This window comes from Mandrillus leucophaeus, unplaced genomic scaffold, assembly GCF_000951045.1.
Source record: "Mandrillus leucophaeus isolate KB7577 unplaced genomic scaffold, Mleu.le_1.0 Scaffold38, whole genome shotgun sequence".
NCBI classification, from domain to species: domain Eukaryota; kingdom Metazoa; phylum Chordata; class Mammalia; order Primates; family Cercopithecidae; genus Mandrillus; species Mandrillus leucophaeus.
The window spans coordinates 5,636,080-5,652,559 of NW_012104031.1; the positions used below are offsets into that span (position 1 = coordinate 5,636,080).

At 48.2% G+C, this 16,480-nt stretch overlaps 1 protein-coding gene across 1 annotated transcript in view; it reads right to left on the minus strand.

Annotated features, from left to right (window-relative positions):
- Positions 1-2,596: 2,596 nt before the first annotated feature.
- The window catches only part of LOC105547127 (maestro heat-like repeat-containing protein family member 7), a 38,012-nt gene continuing 24,128 nt past the window's right edge, over positions 2,597-16,480 (minus strand). The window contains exons 9-16 of the mRNA XM_011990576.1: positions 11,509-11,649; positions 11,118-11,237; positions 10,745-10,921; positions 9,919-10,128; positions 8,758-8,859; positions 4,137-4,239; positions 3,494-3,553; positions 2,597-2,880 (exon numbers count right to left, since the gene is read on the minus strand). Coding sequence (XP_011845966.1) covers positions 2,729-2,880; positions 3,494-3,553; positions 4,137-4,239; positions 8,758-8,859; positions 9,919-10,128; positions 10,745-10,921; positions 11,118-11,237; positions 11,509-11,649 — 1,065 coding nt within the window. The 3' untranslated portion in view covers positions 2,597-2,728. The remainder of the gene's footprint in view (positions 2,881-3,493; positions 3,554-4,136; positions 4,240-8,757; positions 8,860-9,918; positions 10,129-10,744; positions 10,922-11,117; positions 11,238-11,508; positions 11,650-16,480) is intronic.

Here is a 16,480-nt window from a genome sequence, read left to right on the forward strand (position 1 = left end):
TTCCTGAGCTGTGAGTTTGAGGCTTCACCAGTTAGAAAACAGAGAGCTTTGAGAGTGTCACATTCTCCTCCAGACTCCATATGTTGTCTCCTGAGGCAGATGCAGTTGCTGGAAGAGTGGACAGCAGCATTTGTGGACCACCTGCTATATCCTAGGCACTGTTCAGAGCATTTTTCATTGTGTCTTCACTGTCCTGTGTGACAGGTGACATTCTCGTTTTATGAAATGAGAAAGATCTCAGGATGGAAGTGACTTTCCCAGGATCACAGCTAGTAAGGACAGAGCCAGGATCTGCATCTAGACCTGCCAGAACACAGCAGCCTTTGCCTTTTGATAATGTAACATGTGCCTCTCTAGGGCCTGGACTACGCTGTGCGTGGTGCATGCCAGATGTGTCTCAGTCCCTTGCCACTTATGGAAAGAAGGCAAGACTATGAAAAGATCATATAAGAAAAGAGCTCTACAAAGGTAATTTTTTTCTTTCTTTCTTTCTTTTTTTTTTTTTTTTTTTGAGTAGAGATGCAATCTCACTATGTTGCCCAGGCTGGTCTCGAACTCCTGGGCTCAAGCCTTACCTCCCATCTCAGTCTCCCAAAGCGCTGGGATTACAAACATGAGCCACCATGTGTGACCATAATTTTTTTCCTAGATCAGTGCTTTTCAGTCTTTAAGAACCCATATTTCCCTTTTGATAACCACGAATTGTTTCACCAACTCCCGGAGATTCTGGCCCATCCCCTGGGCAGAGAGGCCCCTCAGGGAGAGTCCACATCTTCATCACCAGCCACGACTGATTAAAAAGCTTAACTTCCTGATTTTTGTATCAGGAATATAGTGGGGTCTCTCTTTGCTTTGTTTCCCAAATATAAAACCAAATTGCTTCCTCAGCTTGCACAGGTCCCCTGCTGCTTGTCCAGCACCTGGCTGTGACAGGTGCTCGGCCAGGGAATTCCTGGAGTCTGTAGGTGGCAGAAGTCACCGTGGGTGGGAGGGCAAAGGCTTCCTGGGGAAGGTTTCCTCTAGAGAGGCTTCTGGTCCTCACAGAAAGGCCTTGGTGAGTGAGAGGGACCCTGGGCCATTGAAGGAGACACACGTGGGCGGAGTTGTCCTGACTTGCCAGCCCCGCTGGCAGGCACAGAGCTTCTTGCCCGGGAGCAGGGTGCTTCTTGTGAACAGCTGTTTTTGGCTGGCTGATCCAGCATCACCAATGCCACTGCCCGCTCCACCCTCGCTCCCCACAGGCCCGTATTTTGCATAGGATCCTGCCTGACAGTGGGACAGAAGAGCCCACTGTGAACTGCAGGAAGTGACACCTGCGCATGAGCAGCTGCAGGCTAGACAGGATGTGTGGGCAAGACCCAGAGACTGGCCACTGGGGAACTGGTCACGGGCCAGACCTGGAGTGGACTCCAGCCATCTGGTTCCTCCTTGCCACTGCGCTCCTCCCTGCACCCCCCAGAAAGTTTGCAACACAAGGTAATTTTTCCAAACGCAGTTCATCCTGTCTCTCGAGGATGCCAAGGCTCCTGCGGGATGTGGGGGGGACAGGAACACTGGGTTAAGAGACTCTTCTTGTATTCTTTTAATGTGGGGTGGTGTTTTGTTTCCAGATTACATGCATAATATCTGCTTACTTCAGAAAAGTTGGAAAACAAGAGAGTGTCAAGAAAAATTCCATTTAGGATATAAGCTATGGGGCAGCTTTCCCAGGCACAAGGGAATGGCACCTCTCAGAATTTGGTAAGAGCCATTCAATTGTCAGAACTAGGTGATATCTTAAAAGGTATCTTTTTCTCAGCGTCTGAAGTTGAGTTTTAAAAACAAAGATAATGTTTCCCAACTCTCTGTTTATAAATTTACATTTTACAGAATTGAGGCCCATAGAGGCCAACAGAGTTGGCCAAAATCATCCTGGGACAGAGATGGCCCTAGAATCCATTACTTTCCATTTATTCATTACCTTGTATCTGTTATTTTATGCCTGACCAAAGTGAGGAGGTGACTTGTGGGGGTGTCAGAGCAGTCTTTGAGGTGGGTCTTATCCCAATGCACTTGACCTGTTAATAGGTTTTTAGTAAGATCTATCTTTTATCATCGCTTGTAACAAAGCAAAACTGCCCTGGCAGAGGCAGGGCACTGCAGGACAAGTATCCAGGCCTGAGTGTTGACACATGGAGTGTGGTTTGGGCTGTGCCAAGGGCCAGTCGTGGTGGTGTTTCTATAGAGCAGCACTGTCCCTGGCTCTGTGGTACCCAAACTCTCTGATCTTCCAGGAGGTTTTTCACTAACAACCCTTTAATAAATCACTTTCCTGCTTAAGCAACTCTGTTGCTTACCATCACAACTGCATTCTAGAACACCTCATGTATGCCAACATTACTTCCCCCTCGGCTCATAGTTGAGGTTGGTTCAAAAGAAACGGCTGGCTCTGGCCTTAGACCCATGGCTGAATGGGAGAAGGGAGCAGAGGGGCAGAGCAGGGAAAGGTCACCCCGACCCAGATGTTCACAGGAGAGAAGGTGGCTCACAAGTGACTCTACCCCAGAAGGCCAAGAATTGACTGGCAAGACAACCTAATAGCTATCTTCACAAAGGTGCATGCTTTTTCCTTTTATTACAAAGATTCTGCAGGGATATACCTCCATTTCTAGCACAGGACCCAGGAATCTGGCCCCATTGTCACAGGGTCTGATGGTCAGGCCTACATCTGAGACTCAAGGATGCAGGCTCAGAAGTAGTGCCTTTGGGGCCTCCTCCTGCAGAAGCAGGAGGTCGGGGCCTTGGCCAGTAGCAGCTTCTTCTTGGCTTCCAGGATATAGAAAGTCTGTGTGGTGAGGCAGCTGACCATGGGGTCAGAGTCTCTCTGCATGTGCCTTAGGGCTGAAACACAGACAGAGAAAGGATAGTGGGCTGCAGGAGGGCCTAGGCCCTGCGGCAGACAGGTACCAGGCAATGGGGTCAGGACTGGTGGATTTTAAACTATGAGCAAGAGTTTCTTCTAGGAGTCCACAACGCTCTGTTGCAAGCAAGGCCACATAGCTGCTGTGAGCACAGGGAGATGTGACGCCCACTTGCTCCTCACCCTGCACCCATTACCAACCACTCACTCCTCTCCTCTGCCCCTCCCTGGCCCTGCGTCCTCTCTTTCCCATAGAATAGCTATGTGTGAAGTTCTCTGACTTCAAAGAGAGCTGCAGCCAGGGACTCAACTACATATGGGAGCCCAGCACTGTCTCTCCTACAAGAAACCCAAGGGACCCTCCTGGCTGATGAATGGGCTCCATGGTGGTGAGGGTGTGAGTGAACATGGGGCAGGAGGGCTCTGACCAGCACCTCAGAACCTAAGCACCTTGGGGATGAGCCTGCCTCTTCACACTTCTGGATGATCATTTTTGTGAGGCCATCTGCCCACTTTTCCTAACTTCTGAGCATTCCCCACCAACACTGGTGCCACTAAAAGATGCAAGGAGGGGGCAACTGGGCTGCCACTCACCTGTGTACGCCTCCTCAATTTCATCAATCTCTTCCAAGTCTAGGGTTTGGATAATCTGGCCTACAGGGACGCAGAGAAGCACCTCAGAGGCCCCACCAGGAATCAGTGGGGTCCTGGCTGCAAGTACTCTTGGCCCCCTTCCCAAAACACTCACCATTCCCCTCCTTTCTCCTGTCTTTCCCTCCCTTGGCCACCAGCCTCAGGTTTGAACTTTTCCCGTAAAGTCAAACTTGTGTCCCTTGCTTCTCTGAAGGGTTCTAAGCAAATTGGGCTGGGTGAAGGAGTGGATACTCCTCTGCCCTGAACAGCTGTTCCCTGGGGTGATCTGAGGCAGTCCCCCACCTACCTCTGAACTTCCCCCACTGAGCAGCTCCCAGACCCCATATGCCCCACCCTTTGTCTCTCTGCTGGTTGGTCTCCTAGGACTTGGCACATTCTGCTATGGGAAGGTTACCACCCAACCCGACCAGGAGCTTCCTGCAGGGGAGGGAGCAGGCAGGCACAGGCAGGCACTCCCACCTCCACTCCCACCCCCCAATGTAATTCCCATGGGTTCTGTGTGTCCTCATGTCCTGGGTGCCCAGTCAGTTTAAGGGACCCTACAACAAGGACACAGTAGCTCCAACAAGACGAAAGGCCATACCTGCAAACCACACAGCTGCCCAGCGGATGGGAACCTGTGGGCTCTTGAAGAGAGCCACACACTGCTTCAGGAACCAGAGGGCTTTGTTTGTCTCCTGCTCCAGCTGTAAGAAAAGGTGTCAGATTATGGAAGGGACCCTCAGACCGTTTTGAGATTACACAGGAGCCATCCCCTGAGTGCAAAAATCTGTCAAAACCGTCTCCATCTCCATCCCCTCCTACCACAGCTCCTGAAATCTTCTTTCTTTCATGAAGCCTTCCCGGATTGACCATGCCACAGAGATCATACTCCCTGGCCTTGACCCAGTTTAAGCATGAGGCTCATAGAGACTGGCCCCAGTGTTTGGCGCATACATTTTTTTCTCCTACTCCCAACAATAAGGTGAACCCTATTGCTTAAATCCTGTTTATTTCTGTCTTAGTTTAAATCTTCAATCTCAAGGTCATACGCTTTAGGTTGCAAAACATCATGCCTACAGCATTCTGTTTAAGCAGAGCCTCAGTCACACGAACACAAAGATGCGAACAATAAACACTGAGAATTCCAAAAAACAGGAGGGAGGGAGTGGGGCAAGGGTTGCAAAACTACCTACGGACTATGTTCACTCCTTGGGGATGGGAACATTAGAAGCACAAACCTCAGCATCACACAATATACCCATGTAACAAACCAGCAGCCATGCCCCCGAACCTAAAATTTTTAAAATAGGCCAGGCACAGTGACTCACGCCTGTACTCCCAGCACTTTCGGAGGGCCAAGGCAGGCAGATCACCTGAACTCAGGAGTTCAAGACCAGCCTGGGCGACATGGTGAAACCCGTGTGTACCAAAATGCAAAAAAATCAGCCAGGTGTGGTGGCACGCGCCTGTAGATCCAGCTTCTCAGGAGGCTAAGGAAGGAGAATCGCTTGAACCCAGGAGGTGGAGGTTGCAGTGAGCCGAGATCGCGCCACCGCACTCCAGCCTGGGCAACAAAGCCAGACTGTCTCCAAAAAAGTAAATAAATAAAATAAAATGAAATAAAATATTTAAAATAAATAAATAAAAATAAACAGAGCCTAGCAGTGCTGCATGTAATTACGTGTTTTCATACCTTCCATCACCTGCCTAGGAATACAGCCCCTTCTGCGTTCATCAGACTTCCATCCTTGAAGGTTCAAAGGATGATGTGTCCTTCCCTTTGCGACAACCACTAACCCAAACCCCGTCTCCTGCATCTCCTTCCTAGCTCCGATCCTCACTCTCCTCTTTCACTCTGCAGTCTAAGTTCTTAAAACAGAAGGCTACATCCATGGTTTTTCCCAGCTTCTTTTGGCAGGATCTTTTCTTCAAAAAGAAATCTTAACTGGAAACCCAATATCTCAAACTAATAGAAGCAGTGGGGGGCGGATGTGGTGGCCCTCGCCTGTAATCCCAGCACTTTGGAAAGCCAAGGCAAGAGGATCACTTGAGCTCGGGAGTTGGAGACCAGCCTGGGCAACATGGCAAGACTCTGTCTCTACAAAAAAAGAGGAAGGAGAAAGAGAAGGAGAAGGAGAAGGAGAAGGAGAAGTGGAGCTGCTGGGGTTGAAGGAGGTGGGGAGGCTGAGCCTAGCCTGCCTGCTCATCTCTCCCATCTTTTGAAGTTACCCGAGAAATCCTTGGGTTTTTGTACCCTTGACTGCTTCCTGAAACTGGTCATGGTCCTTCCTAGGTGACCATGACCCTCCTCTCTTGTTGTCCTCCTTTGACTTTCTGCCAGGTTTCCCTTTCTAGTCTCCTCTGTGGGATCCTTGGAACTGATGTCTCCTGGGATCTCAGTGTTGACTCATATGCTCCTCCCACCACACAATTTCCTTAGGAGAGTGTATCTGGGCTTAGGGTTGCAGTCTTCATCTACTACCCAACGGTATGCTCAGGGTTCACCAAACACAGCCCTGTTCTCCAAGCTTCAGTGATACATATCTAACTTCCAATGGAAGCACAAACCTGTGGTGTTCTCACAGATTTTAGAAGCTTAACATGCACAAAATCAAGCCACCACCTTCCCCTCCACACCTGTTCCTCCCTCTGTATTTCTGACCTCAGTCCAGGACACCAGCATTCACCCATGTCAGAAGCCAAGAGGCAACTTTTACTTTCACACTTCATATCAAATCAATCTCCACAACTAGCTAATCCCGCCCATGCCTTTGTCTTCTTGACTTCATCATCTCTCCCCAGACACTCTATACAGCACAGGCTCCAATTCCATCCCTTGGGAACATTTCTCTGATCTGTAGCTTGGGTGATTTGTGTGAAATGCACAGCTCTCTAACCATGCTACCCACTTGCTTAAAATGCTTCAACAACTCCCCTTGCCTACAGCCTCAAGTCCTGCTCCTCACTGGGCCCAAACCTCCACAGAACACTGTGGCCCAGCCTCCTGCTTCCGTGTCTCCTGCCTGGACCGGACTGCACACTGACAGTCCATGAGAAAAGTCAGCCTGAAGATATTTTTTTTTGTTTGATCTATGCAGTATTTTACATTTTAAATTATTTGCCAACATCAATGGGGGAAATTTCACCCCAATCAGAGTCTTGCTCTGTCACCCACGCTGGAGAGCAGTGACTCGATCTCAGATCACTGCAACCTCCGCCTCCTGGGTTCAAGCGATTCTCCTGCCTCAGCCTCCCCAGTAGCTGGGATTACAGGCGTCCGCCATCTCACCTGGCTAATTTTTGTATTTTTAGTAGAGTCAAGGTTTTCCCATGTTGGCCAGGCTGTTTCAAACTCCTGTTCCCAGGTGATCCGGCCACCTTGGCTTCTCAAAGTGCTGGGATTACAGGTGTGAGCCACCGCACCTGGCATGGATTTCCTGCTTCTCTTAACAACCCTGAGCCACTTTCTCTCCTAGAAACAATTCATGGGTTCTCAACTGGGGACTATACTGTGTGGAGGGAATTATGGAACTGGGGGATGTTTATGGTTTTCAAAATGATGAGGGGGGTACAACAATTTCTGATACCCCATTACACATTTATGTCTACCACAATCCTACTTATACTAATCCATGCCTAGAAGTTGGCTCTTTTAGATAATAGAGTAGTTTTTCACAGTTCAACTACATACTGGATTTTCTAGGAGTGCATCTGCAATAGACATCAAAGACTATACTTCATCTTGTTCAGAAAGTCATCAGACTTTCTGGTCTAATCAGACTTTCCTGGTGTCGGGGGAGCTATTAATACAATCGTTTTGGAATTCCCATCACCAATGGTGACCCTTCTTGTGGTGACCCTTCTTGTGGTGACTCCCATATCATTCTGCATTTGTAGCAGATCCATTCACAGTGATTCTATGGAGAGGGGCAAGGATTCATGTACATCATTGTCTACTAAAGTAACTGGGCCCTGGCAGAGTGCAGTGGCTCACACCTATAATCCCAGCACTTTGGGAGGCTGAGGCAGGCAGGTCACCTGAGGTCAGGAGTTTGAGACCAGCCTGGTCAACATGATGAAACCCCATCTCAATAAAGAAAAAGCAAAAGAAAAAAGAAACCCCGTCTCTACTAAAAATACAAAAATTAGCTGGGCCCAGTGGCAAGTGCCTGTAATCCCAGCTACTCGGGAGCCTGAAACAGGAGAATCGCTTGAACCTGGGAGGCGGAGGTTGCAGTGAGCCAAGATCGCACCACTGCACTCCAACCTGGGCTTCAGAGTGAGACTCTGTCTCAAAAAAATAAATAAATAAATAAAAAGTAACTTGGCCCAAGCATTTACATACAGTATTTATATTCTATTATTATATCATGTTATGCTATATTGTGTTCCATATATTCCTACAGATTATTTTGTTGTAGATTACTTTCACTTCTTCTTTGGAGTTAGGGCATTATATGACTTATTTTGGAAATATGCAAAGGTAGAGGATATTATTTATGAATTTCACTTTAGGAGAGTAAAGGCGGTGTTACTAGATGTGTGCTGTGACAATGGTGTGTGGTTTCTGGCCATGCTGAGGAGGCTGCCTGTGCTGGGTCTTGGGGCCTACATCTCTCCTCCGGGCCCATCCAGTCTGATCTCTGGTTAGTGTTTCCTGCATGACCTTGTAAGCATTTGCCTTTTCTGCCCCTGCTCTAATGATTCCAAGGCACTTACATTAATAGCTCCCTACACACCAGGCCCTTCTGCCCTTATTTCTCAGGATGGTTGTAAGGATCAAATCATACCAGATAATGTGTGCTGTGCTCCACACCCCTATGTACAGCATCACCTTGGCCTGCACTCTTGATTCCTTCCCTTTGCCTAAGTGTTACCCTGTCTTATATTTCTCCTTCTGAAGATGACACCTCCTCCAGGAAGCCTTCCTTCAACTTCCAGACTGTGCTGGGTACCCCTCCTTTGCCTTTCCCGAAGTATGCTGAGATTGTCTACTTGTGTGTCTAGCTCCCCAATTCAGACAGGAAACAAGGGGAGGGCAGGAACTATATCTAGGTGCCAATCACAAACTAGGTGCTTAATGAGTATCTCATCATTGAACTGTTGCTGTTGCCGCTGCCACTACTGCTGCAAACCCCAGAGCTGCAGGAAAACGACCTAGACCGCTGGGGACGCCACCCTCCCTTGCATAGGAGCAGACAGTGAGCAAGCTGCTGGCTTACCAGGGTTCCAAGAATGTTCCACACATCTTTCTCTGCAAATACTGCTTTCAGCTTTGACCAGCCCAGCATGGCAGCTGTGTGGCAGAGGGCAGACCGGCAGATCTGGGAGACAAGGAGGCTCAGCATGAGGAGCTGAGGAGTGGGACTGGGCAGGGAAATGGAGGGGTGCAAAGAACAGAGACAAGCAGCATCACACTCAGCCTCGATGGGATGGAAACGCTGGTGAATCGACAGGGATCCAGGGCTTAGGAAAAAGGCAGGGGTCCAGGCAGGTTGGCTCTACTTACAACCCCCTATTCCCCCTAATAAGAAGTTTAAAAATTACAGTTCTAACAATTTTCCCAGTTGCTGTGGTGTGACACTGAGACCCAGAGCACTGGAACTATTTAGCTCAGAGCCTTATTCACCAGCCGCATGGCTTCCCACGCTGCCGCCCCCGCAACCCTCCCTGCCCCACAAAACAGTCTCTCTGAAAATAAATTTCCCCAAAGTCTTAATCCCCCAACTGGGTGGTCACTGTTCTAAATCAGGGCTGGCTCTGTCAGGAATACTACGGCTGAGTTCACCGGTGGGACTCTCCGCACAAATATCCCCATTCAATCGCTTGCCCAGCCGGACTCAGATGTGCCTAAGAGGCCTCAGTGATGGCAGAGTGGCCTGCTCTGTGGAAACAAGGTGTCCTGTCACAGAGTAAGTCAGCCAGTCTTCAAGTGTTCAAGCTGCAGTTCACGTTCCTGGGTCTCCTGGGCTCAAAGCTGGACTCATTCATTCCGGAATGAAGGCCAGTTCCAGGCTCTCTCTATTCTGCCCACCACACTGCCTCCCACAGGGTCTTCCCGACCCAGGGAGCTCTGTCTCCATTCACAGGCAGAGAGTATGCAGAAAGCAGCATGGAGAGGGGGCTCCTGGAGCCACAGGCTGGGAGGCAGAGAGAGGGACTGCTGCCCGTCGATGAGATTTTCCTCCTGGGAGAAACACCCACAGTATTCCACTGGGAGTCAGTGGCCAACCAGATGGAGCCAGAAACTGGAGAAAACTTTAGTGCAAGCGCCTGTTCATCTCTAGTCTGTCATTCGGCAAGGTCAGAGACTAGTTGACTCCTTCAGCACCATCCAGTACTGCCACAGCCCTGCCTAAGCACTCAACATGCTTAGCATTTACCTCCCATGAAAACGGGGACTGAAGACCAGGCTCCAAGGCCTGGCCTCTCACCAGAGCCACGTCGGTATTTACGTCCCTCAGGTGGAGCACCAGAGGGACTAGCAAGTTGAGAATCTGGTGCTTCAAGGGGAAGACAAGGCCTCTCTTCTTGACCTTGGCCAAGAGACTCTCATAGATCTCAAAGGCTGCCAACCGCAGATGCTCTGACACCTGGGAGAGAAGACACGCATGCGTGGGGAAGCAGAAGCAATCAGGTCCCTGAGCTCCACCCCCGCCAACCCCACACTCCCCTGTCCATTCCCTCCCTCAAATGATCTGCTCTGATCCCCGCCTGCTGTGGTCTGTTCTCTCGCTCCATCTCACCCCTTCAGAAAGATACAAGGAGGGCAGGAGCAATCAAGTCCCTACAGAACAGTACCATATTCAAGGTGAAGGGCCTTGAATCATTCTGCCAACTCTGTGAGGGGTTTTGTTTTGTTTTGTTTTGTTTGACACAGGGTATCGCTCTGTCGCCCAGGTTGGATTGCATGCCACAATCACAGCTCACTGCAGCCTTGACCTGCTGGGCTCAAGCAATCCTCCTGCCTCAGCCTCCCAAGAAACTGGGGCCACAAGTGCACACCACCAGACTCAGCTAATTTGTTGTTGTTGTAAGAATGGGGTCTCACTATGTTGCCCAGGTTGATCTTGAGCTCCTGGCCTCATGTGATCCTCCTGCCTTGGCCTCCCAATGTGCTGGGATTACAAGCGTGAGCCACCATGCCTGGCCAACTCCCTTATTTTACAGATGCCGAGAGAAAGAAAATGACCCCAGAGGGGCCTTTACCTCCTCAAAGAAGGGCACCAGCGTGAAGGTGAGCTGGATCAGGAAGGAGGAGGAGTGCCGCCAGGTGAGGTGGCTCAGGAGATTCTTCAGCACCAGCAAAGTCTCCAGTACTATGTCGCTGTTCGAGGAGTAGCAGCAGTTCAGCACATACGGCTGGAGGATTCGGAGCCGCCTCACCTGCGGGCGACAGTGGCTCAGGGGATGGGGAGCTGGGGAAATGACTCCTGCCAAGTCAAGGAATTCTCATTTCAAGTCAATTCAGCCCCGCAAATGAGAACCACACTCTACTGTTTTTTCATTCCAGAGCTGGGACTGGCCCAGCATCTGGGGAGCCCTCAGAGTGAGTAGCCCAGGAGAGCATTTGGGGAGGTACCTTGCGTCCATCATGAGAAAAGGGGAGAAAACAGAGGAGGCCCCCTCCTCCCACCATGCCATAAGTTTCCATCGCCACTGCCCTTCTCATCCCTGATGATGACAGCAACCTCCAGGGGACCTGGATGACATGTGTGAGATCCTGGGGTTAGCTTCATCTATTCTCTGAAATGACCCATGAAAAAACTTCCTCAGGAGACCTTTCCCGGAGGGAGAAATCGTGAATGGCTCAAGCCCCAACCCCTGTCTGTGGTGCATTGGCCTCATGAGGATTTGCTCTCTTTGATCCCAAGAGTGTGTCCCACCCTATCTATAACTGAACACAGCAGATGTTACCTCCCCTGGTTACAACATCGCCTGAGAGCACACCCTTAGCCCCTGCCCCATTTTACCATGTTTTCATGCTTCGCAAAGACCTCTAGCATCTGCAGCAATGGCTTCACTATGGCTGGCTCCTCACTCTTGAACCAGTTTGCCAGAATGCGGGTGGTGAAGTCATCCACTAAGGCTGCCACATCTGGGCACTGGAGCAGCTGGGGAAGGGAGGCCAAGAAAGATGGGCAGGCAAGGAGAAAAAAAATAATCAATGACTTTGGACTAGGTTCCTACTCACTAGTAGGGAAATACTCTTAAGAGTTTAGAATTGGTAGAGAGGCCAAAGCATAAAAGGTGAATTTGCACCTGTCATTCCAGAAGTCATTTATTCATTCTCCAAGTTTTCCTTAAGCTTTTTTTTTTTTTTTTTTTTTTTTTGAGATGGAGTCTTGCTGTGTCACCCAGGCTGGAGTGCAGTAGTGTGATCTCGGCTTACTGCAACCTGTGCCTCCCGGGTTCAAGCAATTCACCTGCCTCAGCCTCCCGAGTAGCTGGGACTACAGGATGTGCCACCACGCCCAGCTAATTTTTGTATTTTTTAGTACAGACGGGGTTTCAGAATGTTAACCAGGCTGGTCTTGAACTCCTGACCTCAGGGGATCCACCCACCTTAGCCTCCCAAAGTGCTGAGATTACAGTCATGAGCCACCACAAAACTGGCCCCGTAAGCATTTTTTTTTTTCTTTTTTTTCAGACAGAGTCTCACTCTGTCGCCCAGGCTGGAGTGCAGTGGCACAATCTCAGCTAACTGCAACCTCCACCTCCCAGGTTCAAGTGATTCTCCTACCTCAGCCTCCCGAGTAGCTGGTACCACAGGCATGTGCCACCACACCTGGCTAATTTTGTATTTTTAGTAGAGAGGGGTTTTCACCATGTTGCCCAGGCTGGTCTCGAACTCCTAACCTCAGGTGATCCACCTGCCTACCCTCCCAAAGTGCTGGGATTACAGGCATGAGTCACCACATCCAGCCCCATTAAACATTTTTGATAAAGAAAACTGTAGGAGATACAAGTAAGAAATGCACTCTGCCCTCAAAGATCCTAGCAATTCAGCTGGAGAGTCAAGACTTAGGTACATGAACCACCTAGTGAACATCTCAAGGCAATAACAATACTACATAAATTAAAAGCAAGTAAAAAATTCCTATAAACAGGTGTTGATTCATCTAGGAAAAGTTTATGAAAGAGGTAGAACTTGGCCAGGTGTGGTGGCTCATGCCTGTAATCCCAGCACTTTGGGAGGCCGAGGTGGGCGGATCACCTGAGGTCAGGAGTTCGAGACCAGCATGGCCAACATGGTGAAACCCCATCTCTACTAAAAATACAAAAATTAGCTGGGCGTGGTGGCAGGCACCTGTAATCCCAGCTACTCAGGAGGCTGAGGCAGGAGAATCGCTGGAATCCAGGAGGCAGAGGTTGCAGTGAGCCAAGATCATGCCACTGCACTCCAGCATGGGCAACAGAGCGATACTCCTTCTCAAAACTAAATAAATAAATAAATAGGCTGGGCATAGTGGCTGACACCTGTAATCCCAACACTTTGGGAGGCTGAGGCAGGTGGATCACCTGAGGTCAGGCATTTGAGACCAGTCTGGCCAATGGTGAAACCCCATCTTTACTAAAAATACAAAAAATCAGCTGAGTGTGGTGGTGGGCGCCTGTAATCCCAGCTACTCAGGAGGCTGAGGCAGGAGAATTGCTTGAACCTGGGAGGCAGAGGTTGCAGTGAGCTGAGATTGCACCATTACACTCCAACCTGGGCAACAAGAGTGAAACTCCATCTCAAAAAATAAAATAAATAAAATTTTAAAAATAAATAAATAATCAGTTTCCATGGTTTAATTTGCTTGTTTGTATTATATGTGTATATAGATTATTTTAAATAACATTTATTGCTTGATGACTTGTGAGATAGAAAATATCTTTTATATAATAAAATAACATTTTAAAAGTCAAAAGTCAATCAGATACATTTAAAATATATGTACTTGCTTTAGCATGCATGTATGCATGCACATATGAATGTACGTTTACATGTTGCTAATGGCAAAGAAGTCTTCATTAACATCTCAGCAGTTTCATCTGTCTTTGATTGGCAGTCAGGCAGATCCACCCTAATTTACTCTCTAGCTGAGTAAGTAACTTCTTAAATTCTCTGAACTTCACTTTCGTTCTCTACAAAATAGAGCTAAATAACACCCTTTTCACAGAATTAGAGAGAAATAAAATAACAGAGCTCTGCTGTTTCTTGAGTACACTGAAGAAAAGCACACAACCTTTTCTCTTTTAAATATTTCTACTTGTGATCATCTCAAGGAAATGAATAAAGATAACGAAGCAACAAACAGGGAGTGACAAAGGCTGGGAAATATTAGAAAGCTTTCTTAGCCATGGTCTCTCACTTAACAGATCTTGACCTACTTACTTACCTGGTACCTTAAACCCCACTGGCTTTCCACTTTAGAATTCACTACTTCTCTCCCTGATTGCTAAGAATGGGGTTCACCCATCTCGCTACTGGGGTGTGCCTTCCAGCCTCTTCCCAAGCACGCTGACCTCCCCTCCCCGTTGTCAGCCTGAAACCCCAATCAGGGTGGCAGATGAGCAAACGCTCTATCGTGTGTCCCTTTGTTTCAGTTGGGTATCAGACACTTGGGGAAATTCTAGAGTGATTCTCAATCCTAGCTGTATTTCTAGAACATCCCTTTAAACCTGGGAGCTTCTAAAACAAACTGATGCCTAGACCCTGTCCCAAATCGATTCAAATAGAAAAACTTGACAGAGAGTGAGGGGTGGGGTGGGGGCTTGGCATTAGCATTTTGGAAACCTCCCGGGAGGATACTGATATGCAGCCAGGGTTCAGAATTACTGCTCTAAAGAGAGTGGCAGCTATTTCATGGTGGCCTCCAGCCCACGCAGGCTTGTGCCTTGTACTGTTTCCCAAAGCTGGGTCCAAGCACTTCCTGTGGCACAGCAACCACTGGAGTACTTTTAGAAAATTAAGACTTCGTCTGGATGTGGTGACTCATGTCTGTAATCTCAGCACTTTGGGAGTCCAAGGCAGGTGGATCAGCTGAGGTCAGGAGTTCGAGACCAGCCTGGACAACATGGTGAAACCCTGTCTCTATTAAAAATACAAAAATTAGTTGGGCATGGTGGTGCATGCCTGTAGTCCCAGCTACTCGGGAGGCTGAAGCAGGAGAATCACTTGAACCCAGGAGGCGGACGCTGCAGCAAGCCAAGATTGTGCCATTGCACTCCAGCATGGGCAACAGAGCAAGACTCTGTCTCAAAGAAAAAAGAAAAAGAAAAAAAGAAAATGAAGACTTCTGGAGGGTGGGCACAATGGCTCATGCCTGTAATCCTAGCACTTTGAGAGGGGAGGCCAAGGCAGGTGGATCCCTTGAGGCCAGGAGTTCAAGACCAGCCTGGCCAATGTAGTGAAACTAAAATACAAAAATTAGCTGGGCGCGGATGATGCGTGCCTGTAGTCCCAGCTGCTCAGGAGGCTGAGGCAGGAGAGTTGCTTGACCTGGGAAGTAAAGGTTGCAGTGAGCCAAGATCATGCCACTGCACTCCAGCCTGGGCGACAGAGAGACTCCACCTCAAAAAAAAAAAAAAAAAAAAAAAACCCACCAGCAAAAAAGGCTTCTGGGCCTTACCCCAGACTTCCTGAATCCAAGTCTCTGGGAACAGGGCCCAGGAATCTGCATTTTAAACAGCTTCCCCGAGATATGACGTTCATAAATGATTGAGATCCACTGGACTAAGCCATCCCCTTCCAGTCAGGGTTCTGCATCCTACATGTCTCATTCCCACACCCTGAGCAGGAGTTCTGCCAACATGACATATATCCTTGAATGTGTATCTCAGTACCCCATACCAACATGTACAGGTCAGCCTCTAGCAGTGGACACCTTCCAACAAGACACCAATGTCCTATAATCCACATAAGGGCACACGACGACACACTGGGATAATATCTGTTTACATCCTAGTATTAGTAATGTATTATCTTCTATCTCTGTGGTTATGTTCAAAAGTAGTCCAGCCCCTGTCAAAAAAAAAAAAAAAAATCTGGTGGCTTGAATTTTAAAAGGATCCCATTTAAAGCTGTAGTGGGTCAGAAACTCTGAAATTCTCCCAAATACTGTTGGTGGAAATCTAAATTGGTACAGCTCTACTGGAAAGCAATTTGGCATTATTGTTAAAAGTTATAGAAGACATTCATACTTTTTGAACCAATAGTTCCACTTATTATATTCAATAGTCAAGGAAATAATCTGGAATATGGGCAAAAACTTTTGACAGAGATGTTCATTAAAGTGTTATTTACAATCTTGTAAAATTGGAAACAGAATGTCGAATAAATTATAGATCATCTTTGTGATGAAACATTATAATCACCATTAACATTTACATTTATAGGCCAGGTATGGTGGCTCACAACTGTAATCCCAGCACTTTGGGAGGTTGAGGTGGGAGAATCACTTGAGCCCAAGAGTTCAAGACCAGCCTGGGCAGTATAGCGAGACCCCTTCTCTATATTAAATTTTGTTTTTTAATTAGCCAAGTGTGGTGCTACATGCCTGTAGGCATCGCTATTCAGAAGGCTGAGGTGGGAGAATCACTTGAGAACAGGAGACGGAGGCTGCAGTGAGCCATGATTACACCACTGCTCTCCAGCCTGGCCAAGAGAGTGAGACCCTGTCTCAAAAAATAAAACAAAATTTAAAAATGTATGTTACAAAGAACATGTAATGACATAGACAGATATTTGAATACAGCAGGATACAGAATATTAGTAGAAAATGATTTCAACTATCACACACACACACACACACCCTGGGCGCCTGTAATCCCAGCTACTCAGGAGGCTGAGGCAGGAGAATTGCTTGAACCTGGGAGGCAGAGGTTGCAGTGAGCTGAGATTGCACCATTACACTCCAACCTGGGCAACAAGAGTGAAACTCCATCTCAAAAAATAAA